General features: G+C 43.2%; 1 protein-coding gene across 1 annotated transcript; it reads left to right on the forward strand.

Annotated features, from left to right (window-relative positions):
* The first annotated feature begins 1,776 nt into the window (after window positions 1–1,776).
* pkdccb (protein kinase domain containing, cytoplasmic b) lies at window positions 1,777–11,431 on the forward strand. The gene is made up of 7 exons (XM_069661893.1): window positions 1,777–2,461; window positions 3,127–3,264; window positions 5,235–5,506; window positions 5,830–5,909; window positions 6,191–6,298; window positions 9,970–10,146; window positions 10,486–11,431. The coding sequence occupies exons 1-7, from the start codon at window positions 1,874–1,876 to the stop codon at window positions 10,590–10,592; spliced, it is 1,470 nt and encodes a 489-aa protein (XP_069517994.1). The 5' UTR covers window positions 1,777–1,873; the 3' UTR covers window positions 10,593–11,431.
* The last annotated feature ends 5,262 nt before the right edge of the window (window positions 11,432–16,693 follow it).

Consider the following 16,693-nt stretch of genomic DNA (forward strand, 5'->3'; position numbering starts at 1 on the left):
TCCCAATAATAAACTTGGGCACACTTAATTTTAGTGGGTTAGGAAATTGTTCGAAGACACCAGAAAGAAAACCTAACAGGACTTTGGGCCACCTCTTAATAAGAGAGGTTAGAGGCAGCCAAAGCCGAGCGGCTCAAATCAAAGCAGAAACTGTGACACAGCAGACCTCTGTGACTCGCTGCTAATGAGGCGGCCGCTGGTCTGGCTCTGGTTATAAATATGAATCATGGCGCTGGTCTCTTGTGTGTGAGGGGCCGGCTTTATGGATGAAAAAAGGAAATGATTTATTGGTGGGAAGGCAGAGACCAGGATGAGGAGGGTGTGAGAGAGCTCTGCAGGAGATCAAAGCCCGTTTCATGATTTTAAAAGAGACGCAGAGACAGTGGAGGAGGGGGGTATCTTTATTTTCATCTCGATAATGCAGCATAATTTGTTTCTATTAGTGCTTCAATGAGTCATGATGCTCCAAACCGGTTCATACATAATAAATTGGGTCAATTAAGTGTCTCGGCTGACTGATTCAGAGCTGTTAGATGAGAGAAGTACAGTAAGGTATTAATGCTTTATACTTAATGTTCAAAGGAAGCTGCTGAATGTTAAACCTTTGAGCTTTTTTTTATGTTCCTCCTCAACTTAAGAGTGTTTCTGTGCTGCAGAATCGACCGAGCCGTGCCGTGTGGCTGGTTGGCCTGGGGTTTTGTGAACAGCCTGTGTTGCAGCCGACAGGGATAATGACTTGTTGACTTCAGACACTGATTAACCAACACTGTTTAGCTGCTTGCCTTACCGCACACTCACACATACACAGAAGAAAAAAACACCCAAATACACACGTATACAGAGCCTGGCAGATACGCACTGGATACCAGAGCCACACATAATGAGAGGTTGGCTTCTGGCTGGTGCTGAGGTGACAGCTGTGGTAATTTCCTGTGGCAGATCTGTGCTCGGTGAACAGTGATGGGGAGGGAAACGCTTCATTACAGCTACAGTGCCGCCTAAAGAGCTGTGAAACAACAGAACACAGGCAGATAAATACAGATGCAGCAGGAAGTGCAGCATAACAGACTGTGTGGAAAAAAGAGTAGAGTAATGTGCTTCTGTAAAATGCTTCTTAAAGGAGATGAATACATTGCTGTGGGTGATTGTTCATGAGGGAAGAGGGGGTTTGCTGCCACCTGGTGGACAGACTGCGAAGGTGAATTCCCTTCTTTTGTCTCTAAAATATTCTATACTAAATAAATAATATAATAATAAAACACAACTTGACGGTTTATGTAAAAAAAAAAAAAAAAAGTAGAACAGTATCATTAGCTAATTTCTTTGAACTAAAATAAACACAAAAAACAAAATATTTAGGACTTTTTTGTGGTTAAAAAACGGTGTTTTTCGTCATATAAAATGACGATAAGGCGGAAAAAAGGTCTTAAAGTATTTTAATTCTTTATGTCGATGATTTAATATTAGCTAATGCTAATTTTCTATCTTTTTCAAGTTAAAAATCTTTAAAAATTCTTTTTCTGTGTGGTCGTGTTAAATAAAACATGCATTATAATCACTCAGCCGCTCTATTTATCCTCTAAAGGCTGATTGCAGTTGTGAAATCAGCTGCAGAACGCGCTTTAACACGCGGGTTGAGTGACAACATGAGGTCGCGAGCTCTCCTGCGAGGTTGTTCTGCGGGTGTAAAGTTACGAGTGGACAGGACACACCTCTAGAGGGAGTTCCCAAGGAGGTGGAAACAAGGAGCTTGATCACTTCTCCTTTCACTTGGAGTGGAGCGGTCGTCCCAGCCTGCCCTGCGGCCGTGTGTGTGTGTTTGTGTGTGCGCCTCTCCAGCTGCAGGAATAGTAGCCGTGCCACGAGAGTAAAAATGCCCGGGATGGGCAACTCTTTACGCGCGGCTGCCCTCCTGGCTTTCGTGGTCCTTTCTATCTTGGTGTCACTCCTGATCAGCAGCGTGCAGCAGTTTGGAGCGAGGGTATCCCACTTTTCCAACGCAACTGTTGCTGGTGACGAGTTTGCGTCGCTCCGCGGGGCGTTGATTTACCAAGTCAACGAGAGGCGCAAAGAAATAATCCCGCTACTTTTACCTCATGAAGATGATAAAAGTGAAAACGGACGTGATATGGCTCCGCTTGACTCCTCTTTGGATTACAGTCTGTGGAATGAGATCTCACTTGGGTCCAGAAAAGCGCACATGGATGAAATGGATTGTGCTTCTCTGGTGGACATGCAGGCGGTGGAGGTCCTCGGGTCAGGATACACCAAGCTGGTTGTCAAAGTGAATCTCGCAGGAGGTCAGCCCGTGGCGTTAAAGCTGGTCAATGAGCAGGGGATCGACATGGGGAAATGTGTGGAGGATTTTGGAGACCCTCAAGGCTGCCGCGAGCTCGTTTCTTACAAGCTGAAGAAAGAAATAGTCCTTTTGCAGCGGCTGCAGCATCCAAACGTCATAAAGGTAAAATATTCCCTCTTTATGTGCACATGTTTAAGACTTTTTACACTATAAAAAGTTACTGTGACTGTCAAAATGCCACATCAAATTATAGACTGTGTTTTATTAGAGAATTAAATGCCACGGCTCACTTCTGAATCTGCTTGAATATTATTCGGATTTTCCATAATCCATGTACCACTGCTCACATTTTCCTTTGTCTGCGACACACTGGAGCTGGATAAAAAAAAAGGCCTCTTTGGCTCTGCAGGACCTTCCCATGTAATTAAATTAAATTCACTGACCCTCTCCTGACCTTTGGGTCCAGTTTGGGGAGAGCAGACAATGTGCCTCTGTCCTCCTCACTATCCCTGGTTACATCTGAAACCCCAGGCTCAATTCACTCAACCCATTACTGCCCAATTTAGACCTAGTTTGAACTAAACGCATTAGTTTGATTCTCCTGTCCTGCAGTCGTGTGACAGCGGTGCGTACGACAGCCGGATCGATTAATTTTTCAAAGTGTATAGAACGAATTCCCCCGTAGGCTAATGTGATTTATCGTCTGAGCTGCAGATAGGAAGCTTAGCAGAACATAATGTCCTCTGGGTTTACTGTTAGCCTGTTGCTTACTCTCACTTCTGCAGAGTTAAAATGCTGTGACTAACCACATTTTCTCCTCTCTACAGCTTAAAGGTCACTGTGCAGGAGACACAAGAGGAGGAGGAGGAGGAGGAGAGGGAGGAAGAGTCACAGTCATTCTGGAGCAGGGGACTCCTCTGCAGATGATCCAGCTGCTGCAGAGTCCCTGGGAGGACAGATTCAGGGTATGCGCTCTATTATCCACTCGAAACTGTCAGTACATTTAGTCTCTCCTCTAAAATTCACAGTGGGAGGTTGAAATTCTCCTTACACACACGTTGCGTGAAGTGTGTGTGTGAGAGATGAAGGTTGAAAGATGAGGGGAGGCGGACATTTGAAACTCCTGAAGGTCCGACATCTGTCCCTCGGTGTAGTTGATCAGGCCGGGGCAGGACAAAGATGGGTCCTGGAGTTAATCCACTGCAGGCTAGGAATGTCATCTCATCCCTCAGACACACACACACACACACACACACACACACACACACACACACACACACACAGAGATTCAGTCAACCCCCATCACAGGTATGCTCACAGTTGGAGCCAACACAGGCTGAATTTACACTCCAGTGATCCAAGTGTGAGTGTGCATGTGTGTGCGTGTGTGTCGTCACGCATGGATGTGTCTGAAAGAGACGGAAAGAATGGCTGGAAAAGAAAAAAAATATCCAGAGCATGCCCGCTTTGTTTCTGGATTAGCCAAAGTAACATCCCAGTCTAGCAAGTATCGTCTCATTTTGCTGCATCACCCAAATAGGCGTTCATAATCCCCCCTCGAGCCGCTCGGCCCCCTTTCAGCGACGCTGCATCTGCGCAGGCTACAGTAATCCAGGGGGTGTTCGGTTTCACCCGGCCCTGTTATTACAGTGCTTCGATCCCACCGAGTGACGTCCAAGAGACCCGAGCATTACCTAACACTGCAGCTATGTTTGTATGTTAGTGTGACAGGATCATTTCATGCTCTGTCAGTGCGCGGCTAATGCCTTTATTTGACTTTAGTAGCCTGCTTATTTTCTCTCTCTGTTTTGGGACTTAAGAAGGACTATGAAAGCAGACTCAGGAAATAGTTTGTAAATGTGGTTGGTGAAACGTCTTAAAAGCAGATAAGAGTTGTTTTTTTTATGTTTTACTAGTTTAAGCTGCATAATTAAACTTAATTACAATGTCAAATGTGTTTCCTTTACAGGAAAACAGCTTTTAGCTGGACTTTTATTGGTTTTTCCTACATTTTTCTTCAGGTTTTTTTGTATGAAAAACAGTTGCAGAAGTTTGAATGAACCATGTTATGACAGCAGCTAACATCTGTTTTCATTTTTAATTAATGCTTTTACTTCTTTTCTGATGAGTTAAAAGTAATTTAATCTGGGGCTGAAATAATAACTGGTTCGACTGATTCATCAATCACCAGAACAACTTGGTTTTAAGTTATATTTTTGCTGGTTTTCTTTGTCGTTAATGATAGAAAATGAATGATTTACTATTCAATGTACAGCCACCTGATTAAAGGAGCAGTTCGCCCCTGGAAAAATCCACTCCCAGTCAAAGGTGGTGTTCTCTGTAATCGATAGAAGCAATAATATTTGAAGCTGTGGAGAAAGTTGTACAAACAGCTCGTGGTTTCGCCCATTCTACATTCCTACAACACCCAGCGTGCATTGTGCCACTCCCTCTGAAAGGAACGGCCCAGAGAGAGAGGCTGGAGTGAAACACTACTGTTTTCCAATCAAGGACATTGATCGCTGCAGGCAATGCTCCGAAAACAATCTGAAATACCGAGAATTTACCGGTGGATCGTCTAAAAAATCTTCGGGTCTACATTTCAAACCTGACGATTTGGAACGAGACATGACATCAGAGATTGAGGAAGTGTAGTTTAGCAAGCTCCCTGGCCTCCGGAGGTTTTCCAGGGCCCATTGGAGAAGCGGATAATGTCCTCCAAAGGCAAATTGCATTTTTTTCCGACCATAATAGCATTAGCTCCCCATAATAGCATGATGGGACTGAGGTAGAAAATTGGTGAACTGGCCCTTTAATCAAGAAAGTAGTGGTCACCATAAATGATAATGATCCAAGGTTTTGGAGTTACAAGGACAGTATGATTCTCAGTATTCAGCCCATCTGATCAGGCGTCTTCACATCTGATCTCTTCCAGGTGTGTCTGGACCTGGTCCGCCTCCTCCACTTCCTCTCCCAGTCTCCTCTGGGCTCCGTGGGTCTGCTGGACTTCCAGCCGCGGCAGTTCGTCACCGTCTCGGGCTCTCTGAAGCTCACAGACCTGGACGACGCCAGCGCCGAGGAGACCTCCTGTCGCACGGACGCGGACTGCACCCTCCAGTTTCCGCACAGAAACTTCACTCTGCCGTGCTCGGCCCGCGGAGTGTGTGAGGGCCTGAGCGAGAAGAGGAACATTTACAACGCCTACAGGTTAGAAAAGCGACAGTTTTACTGCGTGATAGATGTGTGATGGATGGATGGAGCTGCAGTTGAATGGATGATTGCTTAAATACAGGCCGAAGTGACACCTTAAATGTTGTTGATAGTTAAGACATACAGCTGGAAATGTGATGGAGGAGGTGTGATGATTAAATTGGTAGTTTCAGTGGAAAAGAAGTCTTTTCTGTTCACGTTTCTGACAGCTTTATGGCCTGTTTGTTTTAACACCAGAGTGAGACAAGTCATGTTCTGTGGGAACTATGTGACGGGGCTTGTCTGTCTTTTCTGAATGAGTTGTCTTTGCTTGGCCCCAGGTATTTTTTCACCTACCTGCTGCCTCACCAGGCCCCGCCCGGGCTCACACACCTGGTAGACCACATCATGAACTCCACAGGTGAGGACGCCTTGACATGACAGGACGCCGACTGTTAAAATCAGCAAGCAAATGATTATTCCGTTATTTCAGTCGTGTGATGACATGCCTCGGTCTAAGTGTTTCTTTTCACTGAGCTCAACACGATGACATGAAACAAAGTAATGGATACAATTTGTAATCTGTCGAGATCAAACAACTGGATTAGACAACAAAACAAATCATCCGTATTGGATCAGTATGATTTTCTGTCTGTAGTCAGTTACATCTGTTACATGATTAAATGTATTGCGTGTGTCCAGGGGAGCTGAAAGCTGACATCAATCAAACGCTGGAAGCCTTTGAACACATCCTCCTCCTCTACAAGTCTGGCCTGCACCTGGACAACCTGCCTCCATCAATAATCAGAGGTACGAGGAATGAATGCTGCTTTTTATAAAGTACAGTGGACCCTCTTGTGGACCCCTTCTCTCCTTTTTTTCCCCTCGCAGAGTATGCTCACCCTTTTCTGATCCCCCTGTTAGAGTGAACTCAGTCTTCAGCTCTGTTTTCATTTTGTATCTTTAAAAAAAATTAAGGGGGGTGTTGTTCCCGCTCAGGCTGTTTTGACAGGTTTATTAGGCAGCTGGAATGAGAGGACAAGACCAACAAAGTGGGATTAATCCGGCATGTCTCTGGCTCAGAGAGCACAGTGCAAGGCTTACATCGACTTATTCTTGACATGGGAAATGTTCTGTTTGCTTATTTTACCTTTCAGGGCCGCCATGTCCCGGATTTTATTCAAACTTCTCCAACTTTTGTTTGCTGTATTAAAAAAACTCACCTTACATACTTTTACCTTTCCTAATACTCATAAAGAGAATATTTCTGGAAACTTTTCATCCCACTTTAGTATTCTTTCAGTATAAACACTACAGTCTTTCACTTTTCTTCTCTTAACTCAGTCCACTGCGCCCCCCCCTCGCCGCTCCTCTCAGCTCTATGAAATATTAATAACAGTATGACTGGCTGCGTTCCTGTGGTGAGATTTTCCGTCCCCCAGATGCTGGACTGTTTATATAGCAGCGCTTTGTGAATTTAATCACAGATTCAGGGTAAAGAGGCCTGGGCGCTGGGGCTGACACCAGCAGGGAATGTTTTAGCTTAACAAGGAGGTGCCATGAGTCAACCCTGCTGCTGCTGCTGCTGCTGCTGCTGCTGAGTGTGTGTGATAAGACCGAAAATATGTGTGTGTATCATTTCAACACGGCAACTTTTTAGATGAAGGAAAAGCCTGCTAACTTTTAATTTTGTTTAGGTTAGTTTAGCTTAATTTAGAACACTTTACTTTTTATTTTGACACACTGGCAAATCCACATATTCACTTTCTTCAGTACTACTTATAGTTTCTGTTTATCGAATATAAGGCTACAGCTAGCTGTTACTTAGCATAACTTGTCATAAGATCTGGAAACTAGGGGAAATAGCTCGTCTCACTTTTTATCCAAAGGTTTAAAAATGTAATTTAAAGCACTTTTAAATATAAAATCAGAACTTTATCTCGTCATTTTATAGATTTTGTTTAAAGTCTTTGCTGGTTGACGACAAGTGTTTTAGAAGTTTGTGCTACTAGCCAAAATACAGTCCAGCAAAGAGCCCCCATAAAACTGCAAATTGATATTTTTACACTTCTAACAGGTTACCTTAGCTAAGTTTTTCACATATTTAAAGCTTAGCAAGAAAATAAATAAGATTTTCCCCAAACTAAGAGTTAAAGCATCTGTCTGGTAAATGCAGCGTACTGCTGCAGCAGCCAGTTAGCCTCACCTAGCAAAGGCTACAGACTGGAAACAGAGAGTGTAACCCTCTTTAAAGGTAACACTGTTTTAAAATTAAATTACTGACCCAGGCACACAACCACTGTTAAATAACGAAGTCTCGTCTACGCATACACAAACGAATACTACATATTAATGAGAAGCGGTACAGGTAGGAAAGCTAGCTGTTTCTCTTGAAGCTAACAAGCTTCTGGTGTTAGCTTCATATTAATGCTGCCTTAACATGGAACTTGTAAGCTCATGGTTACCACAGTGAAAGTACACAATATGCGTGGCGTTCAAGTGCTTTAGTTTTGGGAACAAAGCAGCTAGGCAGCAGCAACAGAGACGCTAAAGAGACTCGCTAGTAGGTAACATAATGCAGGAAATGCAAATGCAGTATGACAGAGGAAAAAGATGAGTCTATTTAAATCTTTGATTAAATTTGAGCAAAAAAATAAACAGCCTGTTAACCTACCCTTCCCCTTGGAAATAAACTTCCATGGCCTCCTTCAAACTAGTTGCAACAAAAATATCTGATTACAAGGGGGCGTATTTATGTCCTCTTGAAGGCGATAAACACGACCCCATTTGAATGCACCATAGCTTACATACAAGACATTGGTGCTGGTCTAACTCTGGAAAAGAGAGCAGAAAGACGAGAGAAAAAATAAATGCAGAACTGTTACTTTAAATAATAAAACAAACCAAAGGAATGAAACAATAAATCAAAGATTGTGTGTTAAAAACATGTGGACTCATTAACTTCCCACTGAGAAGAAAAAAACAAGTGTGCAGCCAAAGACACAAATAAACTTCATAAAAGAAACCAAATGTTAAAATAGGAACACTGTGTAATGACGGGAGTGTGTGTGCGTGTGTGTGTGTGTGAGAGAGAGAGAAAAACACTCATCAGGTCCTAAATCTTAATTTGAAATTGCTGACAGATGGATTTTCATTGGTAATGTGGATGTAACTTTTCCACCGTTGAGATCATTTTATTTTGATGGAAGAGGCGAGAATCTGGTTAAAATGAGTAAATCCCTTAAGGTTTAGAGCACGGTCATTAATATGTTTGACATTCTTTACATTGGCATGAAATAAAGGCTGCTTTACATCCCTCATGTTAAGCACACAGAGCTTATATTCATATATCCCTGTCTCCTCAACAGCTGAGGCCTCGCTCCCCGACAGACCTCATTTTTTTTTTCTCTCCCCTGAGAAGGATCCTCGAAACACTCCTTCTCCTTGTTCCCTTTTCTTCGAACCAGAAGGCAGATCCTCGTGTCTTTTTCCTCCTAACAATACCCCCCGCGCACACACACACACACACACACCAGCTCCTGCCATTCAGGAAGGTTAACAGTTTGTAACAGTGTGCCTCCTCCGTACGGACCCACAGACGGGCTTTTGTCCTTTTCTCTCTGTGTGTGTGTGTGTGTGTGTGTGTGTGTGTATGTGTGTGTGTAGGCCACATGTGTGCATGCTTCTTTCTCATGGCTCCTGCTAATGTGTAGCAGATGATTTAGGACCAGATCCACAAGACGTCTGACTGAAAGAGCTGTAATGATGAATGTAACGCAAATGTTGGGCAGGAGGGAGGAGAAGGGAGAAGTGAGTCTCAGTGCAGAGCAGCAGTTTGTGAGGGAAGAGTAGAGAAATGGTGTCAAATGGAGATTGTTTTCTTTTTACAGAGACCATAATGAAAGCAGAAGGTTCTGGGTTAATTAACATGTTAAACAAATAAGATGTAGTTTCTCTCTGGTTGATTATTTAATTACTCTGCAACTGTTTTGCTTAAAGTTTGAAGTCGTTTCCAGCTTCTCTGTTGTGACGATTTGCTGCTGATTTTCTTTCACTCATGTGAATATATAAATAAATATCTTCATGTTTTGGACTGATGATTGGACCAAAAGAGGAATTTTAAGATGTCTTCTTAAGCCCGGTGAAGATATGATGAGGACATTACTGTAAAAAAGTATTAGGCATAATGGATATCTAGAAGTTGCAGCCATATTTGTCCTAAAAGCTGCCAGTAAAACTGAAAAGTACATCCAAAGGTTTATGTTCTATCTTGTGAACAAAGTTTGGTGGTTAAATATAAAAGTTTAGGAACATTTCAGGACTGTCTTTGCCAAGTATTTCCTGTATGCAGCTCACTGTCTTCTGGAGTTGCTAGATATAAACCTTCTTCTGTCTGTTATGTATTCTCCTCTGTCGATGTTGCACAGTATCCTGTATTTTCACTCAGGGGATCATTAAACTCATCTCTTCTCTCTTGTTAGATTACACCGTGATGCGAGGAATGGGCACCTCTGGGAACGCGGAGTACCGCTGCTGGCCGAGCTACAGCCAGCAGGGCTGCGTGCTGTCGGTCCACAGCGCCCGAGAGGCCGCCTACATCTGTAACTCCCATTCTCAGTGCAACAGCTTCACCCTGACGGGGCAGAAGACATGGACGGGTTAGTGAAGCCACTTATGAACATGAACCTTTTTGAACCTTTTATTTTTATTTCCATCTCTCTGTAGTCTGATTAAAACCCCATCCTATAAATCAAATCGACCTCATGCACAAATACTGGAAATGCTCTGTAATAAGCGCCTGTAATTACCCAATAAATCACATCTGTCACATGACAAGGACTGTTGAGTAAACACACTCGGCCGCTACTGCTTTAATCTTTAGATGAAGCTTTTACATGTTGGAATGTATACAGTTATTATAAATTCAGGTCCCAACATGTTACTTTATTGATGCTCCAGATGTTTGACGTGGCTATTTTTCCTTTTTTTTTTCACAGGTCGCCTCCTGGCCTCTTTCAGGAGCAGCTTCAGTCATCTGGTGCCTGATGGGACGTCAGAGGTGTACGTGAAGAAAACCAAAGCCCCTGAACCTTCCACGGTGTGACGGCAAGGAACAAATTGAACTTTCCAGTTCGGGGAATCAGGGTTAACACACAGTCGGTGATGTGAAGCAAAGCAAAATGTTGCGCTTAAGAGGAGCTATGTCCTCCTCATGAACATGTTGAACGCAGCCCGCTTTTGTGGATTTTCGGGAGGAGCGTAGAGGCCGGGCTGAGGAGGAGGCGTTTGAAGTGAGGCGAGTGAATGTGATGTATTTATAGGGCTTCTGCTCAGTGACTGTTTGATCTGCCTGCCAGCTCACTGCCTCTGCCAACTGCTATTTAAAGGGATTTCCCTTCAGGTACAATTAAGGAGGCAGGGGAGGTGGTTGGGGGGCGGCTTGTGCCCTCGACATGTTTTTTTTCTACCTTGCCTTTATTTGCCATGTGTGTTGGCTTTCCCTGTGAGGCCGGGTCCCTGTAGTAGGATTTTTAAGCCAAAGAGGTAATAAGAACAGCCGCTGCAGCTCAGCATTTGAAGCCCGGGGACGAGAAAAGAAAACAAGCTCTTATACAAATACACTTTGATGTTCGTGCGCTGAGGTTGCGGCTGTTTTTTCATGCTTCCCTGGCTTAGCTGGGCTGTGGTACAAGATGGCAACAACCATGTAAGCATTTACACATCAACCAGCAAAGATGATTCAAACCATTCCCGAGCAGTGTCTTCTTACACACTTTTGTAGCTCATAGTGCTTATTCATAAATATTTATGTGATGGAATGAGATGTAATTGTTCTTACATGATTGTGCAGTATAGCTTACATGCACCTTGTGGGTGAAACTTTTATTTTCAATGAAAAATTATTCACTTCAGTGTTTTTTTATACTTCACTTATTGTTGTTGTACAGTTTTACAGTTTGTAATGATATAAATGTGTTGTTTCTACTCTCTGGTGTTACTTGCATTTTTATTGAATTAAGTCTCAGCATAACAGCCTGTTTGTTTCTCATTAGCACTTTGTGTGTGTGTCAGCGGGGGAGGTGGAGCTTGCATGTGTATACTGACCTGGTTTTGTGTGTGTTTTAAGTCCTTTATCTGCTCGCGTGCCCCCACACCTACTATCCGAATCCCATCTGAAAGGGTGAGACTGCAAACCTACGGAGCTCCGCAGAGTTTGCACAATACCAGAGGAATGCATTCAAATGCCCTGTCATGCTGAGCTCATTATGAGCCTTAATTAATACATGTAAATGAGCTTACTTACTGGCCCTTTCTCATGGTGAGAGAGGGGGCATTACTGTAAGACAAAGGCAGTTATGAGGACAATCAGAGCTCAATCTGTGGTTTGCACACGAATGGGCTTGCCATCTGTGCCTGCCAGGAGGAGAGGGGTGAGGTTGAGATAAGGGCAGGACTGCAGGGTGGCAGGCTGAAGGATTTGTAAAGTCAGGACTTGTAGCAGCCGCAGAGTCTCTGGTGGGGGAGAAAGAGCAGACTAAATACCAGTCCTGATATGAGCCAGAGACTTTTGAAACATGTCATCCCCCACTCTTCACATATATCCTGCTGCTGTTAAGAAGAAACCAGCCTTGATGCCTGACTTTGGGTAATAATGAGATAAATATCTTAATATTCCTGATATAAATATGCAAGGATGTTAAAATTTACTCAACATCTTATCAAGAAAACAATATAACGCAAAAACATTTTTTTGTTGGGGAAAAAAACACAAACAAGGACTCGAAAGAAACGAAAGTCAAAACAAAACAAAACAAAAAACTTGGTATATCTTTTAAATCTTTCATTCCCATTCAGCCATACCACTGCCTCTGACTTGAAAGGGCATGTCCTGTCCACAAATTACACTTTTATGGCTGAGACACCAGGGAGGCCTCAGGGTCCTCTTCCCCTCATGTTGGCCCCTTGTTGTCTGGACAAAGCTGCCTGATTAGAGTCTGATTATGGAGATAAGAAGTCTTAGTCAGGTTAGATAAAACCAAACTGACTCACTCGACTAACACAGCAGGACTGACGAGAAGGACTGGTTGTTTGGTGGAGCAATAATCCCCAACAGGAGTGCGTGTTTTATCTGTGCTACAGTAAATAAACTGAACTGAAGAAAGAACTGCAGAAAGTTGAGCACAAAAATCAATATTTATATTTGTTAAAGGAATACTTTGAGAAATACCAAGACATTCCCAAGAGAGAGATAGACTTCTCCCTTGTCTAAACAGTAAAGATTAAGCTACAGAGAGCAGGCTATTAGCTTAACTTATCTTAGCAAAAAGACTGGACAAACAGCTTGTTGGTTTAGTTTACATTGTTGAAGCATAGTTTAGAGGAACATGCTACTTCTTTGCCAAGAGTTAGATGACATTGCATATAGCACTCTCATGCGGTAGCTCTACAGGAAATTTGTTGTTTTAGCTAGCAGCTTGTTAGCTTATAGGAGCAATTCGCCCCTGGAAAAAGCCACTGTCAGTCAAAGCCGGTGTTCTCTGTAATCGATAGAAGCAATAATATTTGAATTTGGCACCATAGCTGTGGAGAAAGTCTTACAAACAGCTTGTAGTTTCGCCCATTCTTCATTCCTACAACACCCAGCGTGCATTGCGCCCCTCCCTCTGAAAGGAACGGCCCAGCAAGAGACACTGGAGTGAAAGACTACCGATTTCCAGTCAAGGACTTTGATCGCTACATTCAATGGCTCAGAGCGAATCCGAAATACGACAAATATAAACTGGTGGATCGTCTAAAAAATCTCCGGGTCTGCAGTCAACCTGAAGATTTTGAACGAGACATGACATCAGAGGCGGGCGTCCTAGAATGAGGAAGTTTGGTTTCGCAAGCTCCCTGGCCTCTGCCTGATGATGCGTTTTTGGAGAAGCAGATAGCGTCCTCCAAAGGCACAGAGCGAAATTGTAGTTTTTTCCTACCATAATGGCGTTAGCTCCCCATAATAGCATGACAAGACTGAGGTTGAAAATAGGAGAACTGGCCCTTTAATTTAACATAAATGCTGGAAAGAGGGAAACAGCTAGCTCGGTGCTGTGCATGCTAACACTGTTTTAGAAGGAAGTTACTAATCCTAGCCAAGGGAAAATGTCACAAATAACCTGTATCATGATGAATTGTCACACACAGTTTGTTTTTTGTAAGAATTAATAAAACAGGACGTAGCATGTTAATATGTGTAGGCTACTTTAGATGTGCTAGCAGCTAGTAGGTTACCTTTGTGTGCTTTGAAGAGAGCCAGGCTAGCCGTTTTCTGCGGTTTCCAGTCATTATGCTGTACTAAGCTAACTAGCAGCTGGTGATAGCTTCAGCTTTACTATACAGATGTGAGTTAGACTTTTCATCTAACTTGTTAAGAAAGCTAATAAGAAATGTCTAACCATTCCTTTATATTGCTTTGCTAAGTTTTCCCAGTAAACAGATGCAAGTATAAGAACTCAACCGTCATAGCTAAAGAATTTTGGAAAAGCAGCAAAAGAAGCTAGCAGACTGAAAAGTAAACACAGACCCAGTAAACATGTCACACAACATAACTTTTAAACTGTTTATTCACAAATAAGGCCTTCACACTGATGATACACAGCACTTTCCCCTTGGATTTCCTCCAATGATGAGCTTTAATTTATTGGAACTCACAGCTGCGGTTCATCTTCCTCCACTTCAGCTCGGAGAAGAAAATGTCTGGCGTCTCACTGGTTTGTCTCGGCACTCCCTTTGACAGAGCTAATGGATGTTCTGGCTTCGTCCAGAGATTGCTCGTGTTATTTAAGGCTCAAATGTTTTGAAACACATCACAAATGTTAAGCAGTGATGGGTTCAGTTAAATTTTTTTTTGTACATTCACAGCACAACAATGCCTCTTTCTTTGTATTCCAGCGTGATGGTGAATCAGCGCTCTGCGGTTGTTCCAGAGGAGGTCTTCACGGCAGAGTTTTTGTATTCTCAGTTGAGTCTGAAAGTATTCCCTTTCTTCCCCCAGACTTTGTTTATTTAGCTGGGAAAATGTGTGGAGGTCTGAAGGCAGAGCTGCTCCGAGCTTATTCTGTTTGTTTTCTTATGAAAGTCACTTTTTGTTTAGGGATGTTTTCCTATGTGCACGGTGGTGAAACATTTAAAAGATCATGTGGTATTGCTGTCCACATGTTCCTGTGAGGTAGACTGTTTCTCTGTTTTTAACCGTGTAATTGACAAGTTGGTCTTTTCTAAAGGTTCAGGGAAGGAGCGGGGGAGGAGAGAGATTGTTTTTTTTGTACTCAGCTCCGTACCCCTCCATTCTGTTTTTTTAAGTTTCCAGTTTCACCCGACTGGTTTCCGTCGGGTTTTTATTCATGACCTCCATCTGGAAATAATACATGTTCATGAAAACAAGCCATCAGCAATTTTAGGGAAGAGTTGTGTGCATATGTGTGTAGGGAGGAGGACGTTAGGGCCTCTTCCGTGGGGTTCAGTCTGCACCAATGTAGCAGTGCGAGAAAGACGTGTTTCCAAGAACCAACCGTCCTCTCTTAAAATCCTGCTGCTCTGCATTTGTGGTCTGGCTAAAGTCTTTGATTCGAATGCAAAGTTAGTCATCAAGTGTACGAAACCGCAGCTGCTGGGAGAAATAACGTGTCAGGCAGGTCTTTGGCAAACTGTTTGACCTTGGCTCAGCCTAAAAATATGCATTAACTCAGTGAAAGCCTGCATAGTTCTGCAGGAAAGAAGATCTGGCTTGTGTTTGAGCCGCTCACAGGAGCGTACGCGGCCTGTGACGGGAGAGATAGAGCAGATATTCACTCGACTCCGGGCTCACAGAACACCTCTGTGCCTGTCTGCCGTCTTGGCTGCGGTACACAGGAGGCCGGCCGGTCACACCTGAGAGCCTCTGAAGAGTAGCCAGACATTTAGCCGTCCTGTCCCGAGCACAGAGGCTTCTATGTGTGCAGGGTGCTGTCTGTATATCTAACTGTCTAACTAACTATTTGTCTGTCTGCCTGGAGCCGATACGATCTCTTTTAGAGCCATAATGGCTTTAACAGGCCCTGAAGGAGGGAGCAAGTAGGTGTGTGTGAGGAGAGGTTTTCATTTCTGCCTGTCTGTGTTGGGGGGGGTGTGGCTGGATCATGTTTTAAAAGCCCTGAAGTTAACCCCAGTCAAAAGGTTTATGCCCACCACTAAAGCCACAGAGGCATCTTGAAAGGTGTAATAGCTCAGTTTTGTATCTAGTGACTTCTCTTTGGACCCACTGCATAGTTTTTTTTTTTCACTGTATAAAAAGTCTAGCATTTAAATCAACATTTTATTTATTAAAGGAATAGTTTGAGAGGTACCCTGCTTTCTTGTTTTATAAGTAGGTTGATGTTACTCGTTTCTGCAGAGAAAAGATGAAGCTACAACGAGTCATTTATCAGCTTAGCTTAGCACAAATACTGAAAACAGCTAGCTGGTTTAGTTTGATGTGGTTAAACGATAAAAGCATAGTTTTGATTAAAAAAACATTTTTTGACTAGAAGGTTTACAGCGCTCTCATGCAGTATCTCTCCAGTAAATTTCATGTATACACTTAGCAACTATTAGCTTAGGTTAGCATAAAGACTTGAAATGAGGAATCAGTTAGCTTGGCTCTGTGCAAATAACACATGCAAATAACCAAGATGTTAGCCGTGTCCCAATCCAGGGGCTGCAGCCTTCAAAGGAGGTGGTCCACGGAGGATGCGTCATTCATAGCCTGCGTAGACCACTAAAGCCGAACTGCAATGAGACGGTCTGGTCTACAGAGGATTTCCTGTTTGCGTCACCAGCTGTTCCAGCTCTTACCATTATGTCACTAAAGGCCGCTCCTGTCGCCTACCAACAGGTAGCTAGCGAGCTAACTAGCTAGCTAGCATAACTAACGTTGAGTAAGTTAATCTATTATTTTAAAGATAATTTATTTTAAGGGTCATTTAGTATTTTCTAATCATGTGTAACTCGAGCTATCCGATTGAGTTGAATCCAAAAACTTTTACATTTAAAAGTGTATTCCTCTGCTGCAAAAAAGTCCGCCATCTCGTTTGAATTGGCGGGCAATTCGTCTTGGGATACGGTGGGCCGCGAAGGATGCACCCGAAGGAGGATGCATTTGTGGGCCGCATCTGAAGGAGCCTTTGTAGGAGCCCCTGGATTAAGACA

This window comes from Semicossyphus pulcher, unplaced genomic scaffold (genome assembly GCF_022749685.1).
Source record: "Semicossyphus pulcher isolate SPU_LCO1_2020_fin unplaced genomic scaffold, fSemPul1.0.p SCAF_14, whole genome shotgun sequence".
In the NCBI taxonomy this organism is placed as follows: domain Eukaryota; kingdom Metazoa; phylum Chordata; class Actinopteri; order Labriformes; family Labridae; genus Semicossyphus; species Semicossyphus pulcher.